Source organism: Cetorhinus maximus, chromosome 5 (assembly GCF_964194155.1).
Source record: "Cetorhinus maximus chromosome 5, sCetMax3.hap1.1, whole genome shotgun sequence".
Classification (NCBI taxonomy): domain Eukaryota; kingdom Metazoa; phylum Chordata; class Chondrichthyes; order Lamniformes; family Cetorhinidae; genus Cetorhinus; species Cetorhinus maximus.
The window spans coordinates 100057134-100072544 of NC_135883.1; the positions used below are offsets into that span (position 1 = coordinate 100057134).

General features: G+C 42.5%; 1 protein-coding gene across 3 annotated transcripts in view; it reads right to left on the minus strand.

Annotated features, from left to right (window-relative positions):
- The window catches only part of esco2 (establishment of sister chromatid cohesion N-acetyltransferase 2), a 43801-nt gene that overhangs the window by 12015 nt on the left and 16375 nt on the right, over window positions 1-15411 (minus strand). For all 3 annotated transcript variants that reach the window (XM_078542245.1, XM_078542244.1, XM_078542243.1), the window contains 2 exons: window positions 9343-9490; window positions 77-208 (listed from right to left, as the gene is read on the minus strand). In XM_078542245.1, the coding sequence (XP_078398371.1) occupies window positions 77-208; window positions 9343-9490 (280 nt within the window). The remainder of the gene's footprint in view (window positions 1-76; window positions 209-9342; window positions 9491-15411) is intronic.

The following is a 15411-nucleotide window of genomic DNA, read 5'->3' on the forward strand; positions in this document are numbered from 1 at the left end:
ACCTGATTTTGAACAAAGTTGCATATACAATTTATGCAAAGGTAAATTGTATTAAATTTAATAAAACCTTTCGTACCACATAACGGAGCCCTTCTAGGAACCTTTGGTGATACTGAATATGTTGTGCTTCATCCTCAGGGCTGGCCGCTGTATAAATCATTCCACAGGACTTGCAGATGACAGCTCCAAAATGCTTTTGACCTGCATCCTGCAAAATAGCAATGACAAGAAATCAATAAATCTACCAAGGATAGCACTACAGGTGGCCATCAGCATTATTAGAACTTCAAAAATTAATTAAAATACTTAAAATTCTCCTAGCTTTAATTTTATTTTCTTTTCGTTCCCTGATTAATTTCCTAAAATTGCTGAAATAACTTTGAGATTCTTAAAGTATTGTATGTGTATTTATACACCAACTTTCATGTCTTCAGGATATCCCAAAGCACTTATCATAAGTATTTCACTGACAGTAGTGTAATCAATGTTTGTTTGCAGGCAGAACGGCAGTCAATCCATACACACCATAGTCACGCAAACAGCAATGAGATGCAAGACCAGTTTATCTGTTTTAATGATATTGGTTAACGGATAAATATTGGCCAAAACTTTGGAAGAACTCTTATGCTCTTCTTCAAACAGTGCCATGGGACCTTTTACACCCCAAAAGGACAGACAGGGTCTGTTTAAAGTCTCATCTGAATGAAATTGCAGCAATTTACTCAAGATCTTATGCTGGAGCAGTGTTTGCGTTTGCAATTCAGGACTAAGATGAGGAGAAATTTCTTCACTCATAGGGCTGTGAATCTTTGGAATTCTCCACCCATATACTCAGTTGTTGAGTATATTCATGGCAGAGATGGTTGGATTTTTGGGTAGTAAATTAAAGGATGTGGGGATAGTGTGGAAAGGTGGAATTGAGGTAGAAGATCAGCCATGATCTAGCCAAATGGCAGGCTTAAAGAGCCAAATGGCCGACTCAAGCTCCTATTTCTTTAGTATGGATTGTCAAACATTCCTTCTGTCTGCATTCAAGTGTTAGTGTAGAAGTGTTAATGTAGATTATAGGCTCAAATTCTAAGTGGGGCATGGACCCAAAAAAACTCAGAAGTGCAATGGATGATACTTGAGACATGCTTGAAAACAATAGGCCAGAGCACATTCTACGCTAAAGTGGAAAGTTTTCTTCATTGAGTTCACTATTAAAAACCAAGGGCAGAATTCTTACCTCGATGGGCGGGCGGGTCCCACAGGCTCAGCGGCAGGCGGGCAGCTGAACCCCGCTGCCAAAATGGGGCCTGCCAACCATTTTGAGTGGGCGGGCCAATTAAGGCCCGTCCAGCGGCCTGCCCAATGGGAAGCGCTATGTGCTTCCTGTGCGGGGAGGTGAGGGGGGAATCCCCAGCTGTCAAAGTGAGCACTGCTCCCTGAGGCAAAGTGCTGTCTCAGGGAGATTTGAGAGAGGTAAGTAAACTTGAAAAATAGATAAATATTAAAATTAACATGTCCCCCTCACGTGACAATGTCACATGAGATATGACATGTTAATAATAAACACATAAAATTTATTAAATTTTTTAAAAAAGGACATGAAACTTCATCCCGCCAGTGGATGAAGTTTCATTGATAATCTGCAACCCGCTGGGGCTCCTGGCCTGCCCGCCAGCCTTAAGGTTGGCCGGGCAGGGTGTTTAATAAGGTTAATTAGCCTGTCAATGGCCTTAATTAGCCATTGACAGGTCGGCGGGCGGACAGCTGATTTCGCTGTCTGCCCGCCTTCGTGAATACTTAAAGGGACCGGGATGACGTCGGGGGTTCCTCCTGACGTCATTTCCCCTCGGCAAGGGGGCCCCGCCCCCAAATCACCAATGGGAAAATCCTGGCCCAAGGCTTTATTGTGAAACTGCCTATTTGAATGGTTCCACTTTTCTGAAAATAGAAACTGGCCAATAAACAGCGGCATCATAAAATGTAAATGAAAATGAAGAGAGTAAAATTGCTCTCAATACTGCTCAGGTTGCATGCAAAAAGTCTCATGCTTTTTTAAAATTCTATCACGGGATGTGGGCATCACTGGCAAGACCAGCATTTGTTGCCCATCCACAATACCCCTTCGATTGAGTGGCTTGCGATTTCAGAAAGCAGTTAAGAGTCAACCATATTACTGTGGATTACATATGTAGGCCAGACCAGGTAAGGATAGCAGATTTCCTTCCTAGAGGACATTTGAGTCATAGAGATCTACAGCACAGAAAAAGGCCCTTCAGCCCATCGAGTCTGCACCAGTCAAACAAGTACCTAACTATTCTGGTCCCATTTTCCAGCATTAGGCCCGTAGCCTTGTATGCCATGGCATCGCAAGTGCACATCCAAATACTTCTTCAATGTTATGAGGGTTTCTGCCTCTACCACCCTTTCAGGCAGAGAATTCCAGATTCCCACCACCCTATGGGTGAAAAAATTCTTCCTCACATCCCCTCTAAACCTCCTGCCCCTTACCTTAAATCTATGCCCCCTGGTTATTGATCCCTCCACCAAAGGGAAAAGTTCCTTCCTGTCTACCCCATCTATGCCCCTCAATTTTATACACCTCAATCATGTCCCCCCTCAATCTCCTCTGCTCTAAGAAAAATAACCCCAGTCTATTCAATCTCTCCTCATAACTAAAACTCACCAGCCCAGGCAACATCCTGGTAAATCTCCTCTGCACTCTCTCTAGTGCAATCACATCCTTCCTATAATGCAGATTCCAGAACTGCACGCAATACTCTAGCTGTGGCCTAACCAGCATGTTATACAGTTCCAGCAGAACCTCCCTGCTGTATATCCCTCAACATCCAGGGTTCCTGGATTTGTTGGTCCCACCCTTTGTCTTTACTGGAATATGTTGGCCCTATACTCTCCCTATTTCCTTCTTCGATGAGTCCCACTGCTCTGATGCAGATTTACCTAAAAGTAGCTGCTCCCAGTCCACTCTGGCCAAATCATATCTGATCTTATTAAAATTGGCCTTCCTCCAATTTAGAACCCTGATTTCTGGCCCATCCTTGTTTTTTCCATAACAACCTTGAATCTAACGGAGTTATGATCACTATCTGCAAAATGCTCCCCCACTGATACCTCTACCACTTGCCTGGCTTCAATCCCTAAAATTAAGTCCAGGGCCACCCCCTCTCTTGTACGTACTGGCTTAAAGAGCTCTCCTGGATGCATTTTAAGAATTCCGCTCCCTCTAAACCTATCACACCATGACTAACCCAGTTAATGTTGGGGAAGTTGAAATCCCCCACTATTACCACCCTATCATTTTTACATTTCTCTGAAATTTGCCTACATATCTGCTCTTCTAGTTCTCTCTGTTTGGGGGCCTAGTGAACTAGATATGTTTTTACGCCAATTGATGATAGTTTCATGCTAGTAATTTCAGATTTTATTCATTAAACTTAAAAACCGTCAACTGTTCCAGTGGGATTTGAACCCATGTCCCCAAAGCATTAGCCTGGGCCTCTGGATTAATAATCTAGTCACATTACCACTAGGCCATCATGGTGGTTGTGCAACCAAACAAAAGTATCTGGATTCATTTGCCTTTGGGGTGCCTTCACATGTCTAGAGTGGAATATAGGATACAGGAGGAGTAGGCCATTTGGCCCTTCGGGCCTGTTCCACTATTCAATAAGATCTTGATCTGGTTCTGGTCTCAGCTCCACTTTCCTATCGGCACCCCATAATTCTTGACTCCATTGTCTAATAAAAATCTAAATTTAATCAAGGCTGAATTAAGTAAAGACCCACCTGCCACTACCTTCTGGGGAAAGAGAACTCCACACTCTAAATAACAAAAAAATTCTCCTCATGTCTGTCTTAAAAAGAAGACCTTTTATTCTTAAACTATGTCCCTGAGTTCTCACTTCCCCCACAAGAGGGATCATCCTCCCTGTATCCACCCTATCCAGCCCCCTCAAGATCACATGTTTCAATAAAATCACCTCTCATTCTTCTAAACTCCAATGGGTATTGACCTAACCTGTTCAACCTTTCCTCATAAGATAAGCCATTCATCCCAGGAGTCAAATGAACCTTCTCTGAACTTCTAAAGCAATTGTATCTCTTTTTCAAAAAAGGAGACCAAAACTGTACACAGTATTCCAGATATGGTCTCACCAGCTGCCCTGTACAGCTGCAATAAAACTTCCCCACTTTTATATTCCATTCCACTTGCAATAAATGCCAACATTCCATTTGCTTTCTTAATCACTTGCTGTACTTGCATGCTAACTTTATGTGCTTCATGTACCAGGATACCCAGAACCCTCTGTACCACCGAGTTCTGCAATCTCTCATCATTTAAATGGTTTTCAGCCTTTTTATTCTTCCTGCCAAAATGGACAAGTTCTCATTTACCCATGTTATACTCCATCTGCCAAATTTTTGCCCACTCACTTAACCTCTCTATATCCCTTTGCAAATTCTCTACGTCCTCTTGACAACTTACTTTCCTATCTATCTTGGTGTCATCAGCAAATTTACCAGACATTCAGTCCCTTCATCCAAGTTATTGATATACATTGTAAATCGTTGAGGACTCGCCACTGATCTCTGTGGCACTCCACTAGTTACAGCTTGTGAATCTGAAAAAGACCCATTTATCCCTACTCTCTGCTTCCTATTCGCTAACCAATCCTTTATCCATGCTAATATGTTACCCCCCCCTACAGCATTTGCTCTTATCTTGTGTAGTAACTTTTGATGTGGTACCTTATCAAATGCCTTTTGGAAATCCAAGTACACCACATCTACAGGTTCCCTTTTATACAGCTTGAATGTTACTTAGTCAAAAGAACTTTTAATAGATTAGTTAAACATCATTAGTTAAACATCATTTCCCTTTCGTAAAGCCATGTTGGCTCTGCCTAATCACATTGTGATTTTCTAAGTATCCTGCTATAACCTCCTGAATGATGGAATCTAGAACTTTCCCTATTTGCTAAGTTCATCTCTCCCTATCATCTCTTGATTTTCAATTATCTTTGGGAAGTTTTCCAAGTCTTCTACAGTGAAGACAGACAAAATACTCATTCAATGCCTCCACCATTCCTTTGTTTTCCATTGTCAATTCTCCAGGCTCACTCCCTAGAGGCCCAGCACTAGCTTTAGTTTTTCTTTCTGTTCAAATACTTGTAGAAACTCTTACTATCGGTTTTTATATTACTAGCTAACTTTCTGCCTCTTATTTTTTAAGTCATTCTTTGCTAGTTCTTAAGTTCTCTGACCTATCACTAATCTTTGCAGATTTGTACAGTGTTTCTTTCAATTTAATTCTATCCTTGACTTCCTTATTTACCATGGATGATGCATCCTTCTCAAAGAGCCTTTCTTTCTCACTGGGGTAAATCTTTGCCGAGAGTCAGTAAACGTCTCCTTAAAAGTTTACCACTGCAACTCTACTGTCCTACCTTTTAACCTAATTTCCCAGTTCACCTTAGCCAGCTGTGCCTTCATAACCTCATAGTTACCCCTTTATTTAGGTTTAAAACACTAGTTATGGGCCCACACTTCTCACTTTCAAAATGAACATGAAATTCTACCACGTTGTGATCGCTGTCACTTAGAGGCTCTCTTTACCATGAGGTCATATAATTAATCCCATCTCATTGAACATTGCCAGGTCCAGGGATAGTCTGCTCTCTGGCTGGCTCTAGAACGTACTGCTCTAAGAAATTGTCCCAAAAACATTATGAACTGAGTGCAACCTCCATCCACATCTCTGATGGATTGGAGATCCACCTTTCCTCATTGCTTTTCTTCTATGTAAGATGACCATCTAAAACATCTCCTGGTTCTCACGAAAGATCACTGACCTGAAACTGAACTTCCACTCTCCAGATGCTGCCCAACCTGTATTTATTTCATTTTTTTCCTGGTTTTGCAAATTGCTTTTGGATGATGCATCCCATGTATTATGAAATAAAAGCATGCTGAATTTATCAGCTTGAAAGGAACGTTTCTTACATTGATTTCAACTGGCCTAGGAACATAGCTGCCAGATAATCAGAAATCAGGTTCCCTGCTTCACAAATTGAAGGCAGGTCAGTGATTAACACTAAATAGCTTCTAATCCAATAAAAGTTAAAGAATGCGTCAGAGCTAAACCTGGAGGTCCATCTGTGAAATCAGCAAGAATGGATTTCTGTGAATGTACTTTTGCAGAATGAGATTCTTTAATCCTTATACAGATTTTATTCTTGTAAATTTCACACAATGCAGCTCTGTTTTCAGTTACAGTGTGAATCGAAGTCAGATGAGAAAACTATTTAGGGTTAACCACCAATCTCAATCTGACATTGAAAGGGACTGCAGAGGAGGGAAGACCACCCACAAAGCCTCCTATCCAACTGCTAGAAAACAAGTGCACGCTGCTTCAACTGGGGTTGAAAGCAAACCAATGTGCTTTCCCGAATACCTGTCTAACTCGTTTAGTAGATTTTTTTACAAAAAGGTCTAGAAAGCAGTTAAGCTTGGTGGGGGGGGGGGGGGGGGGAAGCATTGTCAAGTTTTTATTTAGTGGTTATCTTTTTAAAATTCAAATCATTTAAACATAGGGAGCCCAACAACCAAGTCAGAATTGTTTTTTTTTAAATTCCTTCATGGGGTGTGGCCATTGCTGCTAGGCCAGCATTTATTGCTCATCCCTAATTGCCCTTGAGAAGGTGGTGGTGTGCTGTCATCTATCCTGACATTTATTCATCCTGATATGCCGCAATTTAAAAAAAAAAGCCTCCTCAAAAGACAGTCTAACACAATTTCCACTATATACTGACTTTGGTGATTGAGACTAACGTAAACTGAACCATTCTCTTTTTGAATACGAGTGCCTAATTTTCAAAATCCACTCTTTTCTGGATATGCAAATGGAGCTGCTCTATTTGGAAGAGCAGCTGGCATTGGGAAAGTCTCAAGAATGATAGCTCAGGAGACCATTTGACCCATCACATGAGCCAAAAAACTGGCAGACATGAGAGGAGAGAGTTTGGCATTAGCAAAGGCAGGGGGTGCCTTCCTGCAGGGACCCACTTCCTGACACAGGGGCCCTCTCTGCCTCCAAACTTGCCTTGGAGTGGGGGATGCATTAAATTCCACCTGAAGTTGCAAACATATAAAACTTAGATTATTTGCTTAATGTGTAATAAATTCACTTTATATTTTAAACTTTATATGAGACTTTGTGAAGTGTTATCGCTTGGGAGTGTGGATAAGGAATTCTTCAGATCATGGGGTAATGCTGTAGTTTAAAGTAGTTACCAAACAAGGTTGGCTATTCATTTACTCAAGTGTGTCACCATAAACATACCTAGATCTTAAGGCAAGGACAGACACTGAAAAACATGGGTGGCTGTGATTTACTCAAAGAGATGGATTCAAATTATTTAAAATATGGAGATCTCCAAAAAGATAATGGTCCTAAAGATTAAATCAATACCCAACTACTACTTGCCTACTTAGCATCATGCCTCTCACCATCACCCCCTCCGCCCCCCAATAAAAAGAATTCAGATAAAGGATGAAAATATTTTCACTAACTAAAATGGATTAAAAGCATGCCCTGGCTCATTATTCTGTTTTGCTCAACTGGTACCCTCAGGCTTGGAAACGGGCCACCCAGCTTCAGCTAAGGTGCAGAGACAGTGGTGGAAAATGTATTGAACCAGCTTCTTACATACCAACCATCATGTACATATTTGTCTGAATCAATTTAGGTATAGCCAAACAGGTTTGACTTCACAATACCTCAAAGAGTAGTTGGAACACTGGTTGAAAGATCAGGCAAGGTTATCCAGTTTACTGGAATTACAAAATGGAACGGGCCATTTGGTCCTTTGTACCTGTGCCACAACTTACTATTTAGCAGGTGCTATCTATTCTAAACTTGTTCTTTGCTTTTCTATAATCTCAGATTCCTTCCTTTACGAACACATCGCTTTTTCTTAAATGGTTTATGAATCTGTTACGATAGCTGTTTCGGTTTCTACTTAAAACAAAAGATAAAAACTAACTTAATCCTGAGTTTATGCCTACTTGGCACCCATTCACCAGTGAAAATAGTCTTCCGTTTTTTTTCTATCCTCTGAATACTTTTCATAATTTTGAAAGATTTCTCTTAACCTCGAGTTCCAGTGAAAACAATTCAGTAACTTTAAAGACAACGGCCCAGATCTTCAGGTTTCTGGTAATTGGGGAATGGATGTACGCCCCCACCCCCTAACAAGATGCACTACAGGGCCCCTCGGAAGTTTTAAAAGAAATGACTTCGTGGGAATTGTCCGGGAAGTTTGAACTTCCGATGGGAGTTGAGAAAGTCTCCAATTCTGAGTTAGAGTTATAGGTTTCAGACAGTTCTAACTTTCTAACCTGGTTAGTAAGCCAGGAAAAATCCTAGTCTAGCTCCTGGGTAACTATACAACTGAAACAACCACCATCACCCCCAACGCAACTCCCCCGTCGACCTCCCAATCCTCTTCATACAACTCCCCACCCCAACCCACTGACTCGACCTGACACTCTCCTCCACCACCCAACTAACCTCCAAAGCCCTGATCTGACTCAACCTCACCATCCTACTCCCTCAATTACTACCCTCCTCCCCCAAAGCCCTCGACTTTCCCCACAAACCACCCTGACACCTCACCCCCGACTACCCCTCCTGACCACCCTACTCAGCCAGCACCCTACCCCCTTACCTTACCCGTCCTACCTACTTAGCTACTTACCTTCTCTCCATAGCTTTTCAAAGCAGCTTTGGGATATTTAAACTCTCTACTTACCAGAATACAGCAGTTAATGCCATAAAAAGGGAACATGGCTCCTGCGCGGATTTCCTTGGCTGATGTCTCCGAGATTTCCTGCACTGAGTGCGTTTGGAAGGATCCTCTAACAGAAGATTGCCCAGAAAAATAGAGGAAGTTAAATGGGTATTATTTTGTCTGATCAGGGTTGGAACCAGGCGTTTGGAAAATTTGGGCCATGATTTAACTCACCAGCTCCTTCAAAACTATTCTGCTCTAAATCACTTAACTTGTATGTGACATAGGTGTGTAAACTACAATGTTTTTAATTAGCTAAAATCTATTTTAACTATACCAGGTAATCCAATCACGGGTACATAATACTATAGCAGGTTTTCTGTAAATTGGATTAAAATCTGAGCAGAAGAATTTTCACTGTCTTTGATAATACCATAACCAAATCTCAAATTATGTTTATTTTCACTCATTATTTTAAAATAAAAATTTGCAGGCATCTATTAACTTCTTCACTCTTTACACTATGCTAATTCAAGCTTACTATAATAAGCTGGTCGCTGAATGCTTTGTCAAAATCTTTTCTTTTGTTCTTCTGTAGAGATAGAGGTGCAGGGCAGGGCATCCCAGGGGCAGCAGCAAAAGGGTTATTGGATCCAAAAGAAGTAGTCTCGTCTTTCAACAGCTCATGTCTACACAAGTAAAAACAAAATTACAATGAGACACAACTTACAGAAATAGTTCTTACTTTCATGTTGCAATTATAATAGCATGTAATCAATAGGGGAAAGTAGGAATGACTCTTCTTCACAAATAGTTATGTGACCTCCCTCCTCCCCACTGCACTGTCCAGTTGTACCTCAGTTTCTTTTAAATGCCAAAACATGATTCTTTTTGTTGTCTTCACTTCCCTTCAGCCCCAAGCTGCCACTACCTTACTCCAGTCACTTGTTATCCTTCCAGCATCTTGTTCATTAATCCTATGATGTGGTCCTCCAATTCCCCATTCCATTCCCCTCCCCGCCCCACTCCACTCCATCACCAAGGTGGCTCCCAGCCACCCAGCCTTCCCTCCTTAACCACATGCTCACCACCATCAACTTATCCCTATTCTCACTTCTCAGCTAAGATCAAGTGTAGCACCTGTTTGGTCCAAGTTGCAAGTTTTTTTAGTTTCTTTTTATTCTTGGGTAGATCCCATTGTGGGTTTTGGCCTAACGTCCCAATAACAATTGGGCTTCCCTCTGATTGATGGATCATCATGCTTGCTCAAGCCTAACACAAAGTTAGTGAGTACTTAATGTTTGGCTTTAGCTGCAAGGCAGAGGGTACTGTCATGTCAACAGTTAAGACAATGGAAGGAAGCACATGGATGGACCGCACTTTCTTCATGAAGGTACTCTTAGTTGGCTGCTGTGGATTTCCAGCCACAGACTACTTCTGTCTGCAAGATTTCCCCAGTAACAGATATTTCGATGTTACTTTCAAAAACACCGCAGATGTCATGAAAATATAATAATTCTCAATATTATTGTGATCTATAGTAATAGTAGGTTAATAGTGGGGTTGGATTGTTCGTGTGCGCACATGTGCGTGTGTGGGATTTAATTGAATTGGAGACAACTGATCTGGAGGCTTTGATTCATCAAAAGAAGCTAGGTTTGAAATGCTAAATACGCAAACATGGCTGAAGTCATGAGAATGTAACGTGAGGAGAATTTGCATTTTTAGATAAATCAGGGCAGTTCGAATTGCAAAGAGATGGTATGATGTTTACACCTAGACAGAGAAGTTAGGCCAAGCAGTGTGTTTATTTTCCCCCAAAGGTTACTGACAATATTAGCACCATGAAAAGGTATTATGAGAAAGGTAAAGTTCCAAAGACATATGGGAACAATGGAATTTACATTAAAAGGGAGAAACATGTATAGAGGAGAATAAGGCTGTGTTAGGGAAGGCATTGTAAGATCTAACAGAGTGTGAGAAGCCTCCAGTATTTATGCATTAATCTACAGAAACTGAAGCTGGGAAAAGCCATTTTGAATTCTACTGTCCAGGGTATTGTGTTGGCTTGCCCAGATCTGTTTAAAATCTTTTTCTTACTGTTGCCTTAATGGGGGTGTAACTGGAAGCCAGATTAATTAGGGGTTTTAGGAGTTGTTATTATAGTAGTAATTTGTAGACCTATATATGTGCTTGAAATCTTTTCTTTTGTTAATAAATGTTTAATTTAGTTTTCTAAAAATCTCTGAAGTCTTGGTGGACTTATTGCTTCTGAGCTCAGGGCATGCACCTCGAAATACAAATTGCAAAACCATTGTGATAGTGTGATCAAGTTTCCCTCGTGGATTTGATCCACCTGGCATAAATCATCCGCCACGTCATAACACAGGATGCCTGAAACTTCTGCAAGCTTTCAAGGAGAGCGGAAATGAGGCACAGCTGTTGATCCCAGCTGCAAAGCCACTATTTACTTTGGCATTGTAACAACATCATATTGTGATAATCCATCTGTATAACCCCCATATATCTCCTGTGGATGTGCTCAGGCTCCTCACCAGTACAATGAGGTGGTAAGGAAACAGCATGGAGGTCAATGACCTGTGCAGGGTTTGGACCATTAAGCAGCAGATCAAAGTAACCTTGTAAGTGGAGGGAGCCATCCTCCTTCCAGCTTTGCTGCTGGAGAATTTGAGGCTAATTGTTCTATGTGGGGCAGCCGACAGCTCATCACAACTGAGGAAAATCTGGGCACATGGTGGCCAACTGCAAAGCAATCGTCTGCAAGCAGGAAAGTCACAATACAAAGGTCTATAAGCAGAGTAGATGTTGCAACCTGTGTGGTGAGGCAGGCCACCCTTAGAAGGCCTGGCCAAAAGAGTGTCATATATTCACAGGCAGGTCCTAGTATATGGGCCACAAAAAGTTAGCATGTAGGTGCAGCGGGTGATTAAGAAGGCAAATAGAATGTTGGCGTTTATTGCAAGTGGAATGGAATATAAAAGTAGGGAGTTTTGCTGCACCTGTACAGGTCCTTGGTGAGACCACACCTGGAGCATTGTTAGTTACTGGTTCCTTGTTTGAAAAAGGATACAATTGCAATAGAAACAGTTCAGAGAAGGTTAATTCCACTCGTTCCTGGAATGTAGGGCTTACCTTATGAAAAAAGGTTGAACAGTTTGGGCCAATACCCAGTGGAGTTTAGAAAGATGAGTGGTGATCTTATTGAAACATACAAGATTCTGAGGGGCCTGGACATGGTGGAAACTTAGGATGTTTCCTCTTGTACGGGAGACCAGAAGTAGGGGACACTGTTCAAGAATAAGAGGTCTCCCTTTTAAAGACGGAGATGAGGAAAATCTTTTTCTCAGAGGGTGGTTGGTCTGTGGAATTCTCTTCCCCAGAAAGCAGTGGAGGCTGGGTAATTGAATTTATCAGGGCTGAGTTAGATAGATTTTTGATAGACAAGGGAATCAAGGGTTAAGGGGAGCTGACAGAAGAGCAGATCAGCCTTGATCTTACCGAACGGCGGAGGAAGTTCAAAGGGTCAAATAGCCTGTTCCTAAGTTCTATGCTCCCAGCAAGGATCAAGGATGTGCATGACAAAGGAACAGTAACAATCATCTCAGAGGAGATAAACAACCCTCATCCCACCAAGACCCTCAGGTGATAGAAACAGGAGAAAGGAGGGACAAAGAAAAAGGCAAAGGATACCTCAGCAAGCTGCCAAATGCCAACACTATGCCCTGTGCCTCTTCTCCAGCAGACAGAATCCATGGAAAAGGAACCAGCATTTGGACAATTGAGGAGATGGCTGTTAAGAGGAAAACCATAAAGACGACCCAAAAAATTGAACAAACCACCATCCAAACTAGTGGTAAGAAGTGGCTCATGTCTCAAATTGACAGCAGGTACTCCTCATCAGGTGAGGAAGGGCAAGAAAACAGCAATGAACAAAAATGTGGCAAAAAGTAAAGGCAAGTAGAAGACCACCTCACTGCAAAACACGAACCAGCAAAGAGCCCAGTGCACACCAACCCAAGGAAACTGGGAGTAACAATGTTCAAGATGTGGGGAAAGATAGCACCAACTAGAGACAGCTTAAATTTCCTGGGTTACATGTCCCTTCTACCAAACCCAGTGTCATCCCAACAGAACAACTCACCAGGAGACCAGGACTGGTATCTCAGCATGGTGGTACAACAGTCTGAACACAGTTCACTATGCAGGAACATGCCTAAGGGTTAAGGCCAGCATAGATGGACAATTGGTCCGGTGAATTCTACACATACTAAATTAGTCTAAAGATTGCCTCTATTCCATGTTAAGACCACTACTCAGTGTGTTACAATCTTGGAATATCTCACCAAAGTCAACCTGCTGTTTCTGCAAGAGTGCAAATGACCACACTTCAGCACCTACAGGCAACGGTCATAACTGTACTTCCACAGGCCATCAATCTGGTCAGGAAGAAAAGATTGCAATTCCTTCAGCCTGTGTAGTCTGCTATGGAGAGGCAACTGCACCATCATCTAAGTTAAGATGCTGGTGGACAGTAGCCTCCACATAGCAGGTGCTCTGAAGAACCAGCAGCTAGCCAATTTCCAGCAGCTCCCATTACTACTGTCAATGTCCAAACTGGTTATTCTGGGCAGTGACTTCAAATACAGCATTGATACGACTGGATGATCCGACAGGGCCAACAGTAAACTGGACATTATATCCAGAATTTTGACGCAAGTGGTAAAAGACACCAAGCTGAACAATGCCTTCAGCTGACGGAGCACCAGGAAGGACATCTTGTTTTTGTCCCAAGCACTCATGATCAGATCCACTGGCATCAAGTTGGTGTCTGACTCTGATCACTGCCGCCTACTGGCAGACTGTCACCTACAGTAAGAGCAGAAAGTTGACAGGGGGATATAAAAGTTGAAAGCAAAACTGTTGAACCCCAGAAAACAAATCGAGGAAACCAAAATTGATTACAAAGTTTGGAGAACCATGAAACCACTCTTTGGATCCCCCATGCACTGGTGGAAAGTGAACGAGACAAAGGTCAAGAGGCTCTTTATCCTCAAAGATGTTCAGAACATGAGCAGGTGAGTCAAAGGGAAATGTCCCAACTCCAGAAAAGCATGCAGAATCTGTTCCTGCTGCAGTCAAAGGGGGTTCATGTCAGGGAGGACCTCCAAGAAATGAAGAACCAGCAGGCCTCACTTTTGCCAGAGGCCTCCAAGATCATTCAGTCCACATCTGCTCCATAAAGCAGGGCAAGATGTGCTCACGTCTCTACTTCCAAAAGTTAGAAAGCGAGCTCTGAGGTTAGCAGTCTAAAGGTAGATGGCTTGGTTACATCATCACAACCTGACATACAAGGATCGGGGGGTGCCCTTTTATTATCAGGTTGTACAGCATGAAGCCCGTAAAGTCCTTCCTGTTCTCTATCAGAGATTTTAGAAGGCAGCAAGCGGGAGAGTTTAGACAAACTGCTAATTCTGGACAAGCTGACAGAGCGGTCAGGTCCTTTGAGATGAGTAAAACTCCCTGAGCAATGTTTACCAGGTGACCCTGTAGGACTGGATTGACCCAGGCCTGCTGGAAAGGCATCATCATCCTCAAACAGAAAAGAGAAAAGGGAGGAAATGAGAAATTGATGGCCCATTTCACAGCTTACCGTGCACTAAAAAATTATGACCCGATTGCCAATGACCTTGGACAAGTTGCTCTGGAGTTGGTGGTTAACCGTGATCATGGCCTACGTTGTACCTGGTAAGATGGTCTCTGATAGCCTTGCACTACTCAGGGATACAATCACCCATGTAGAGGACAGGAAGTTCGACATCTACTTCATAAGCTTGGACCAGGAAGGCAACCTTTAACAAAATATCTCACACCTATACGATGGATGAGCTTTCAAAAACAGGGTTTGGGGTGGGAATCTGCAATTGGATCCAACTACTCTACATAAACATCAGTAGAGAAGTTTCAAGCAATTAGTGGGAATCAGGAAGCTTCCCAATCAAATTGAAGCCAGGCAAGGCTGTCTTCCTTCCTGTCTTGTTCGTGTGCTGTTCTGAAATGTTTGCTGAGTCCATCAGGAAGGATATGGGCATGAGAGGGGGTGATGATCTCAGGCAGCGGAGGTGCTCAAATCAAAACCTCCCTGTCCACGGATGGTGTCACTGTCTGCTGCTCAGATCTGGTGCTGGTGCAGACTAATGTATCTGCACTAATCTGAACAAGTCTTGGGAGCCAAAGTAAATTGTGATTAAGAAAGAGTGAGGCCATGTTCTTTGGGAACTGGGTCAACTTATCATTTGTTCTGTTCACTGTCAGGTCAGGTTACCTGAAGGTGCTGGGAATGTGGTTTGGAAGAGCTGGGACACCTGCCAAAACTGGGATAAGTGTGCAGCAGGGTTGCAACTCTGGCTGGACATACTCTGGGAGTCATCAGAAGTGATGTCACGGAACGCCATCAAGTGTGGAGTGCGCAGGTGATATCAGAAAAAAGGCCAATAACACAGTGAGAGCGAATGAACCTGTGTCTAATAAATTCCAACGAGTCTGAACAATTCCTTCCCCTGCGAGTTTCTCTCGGGGGACTGAAACCGCA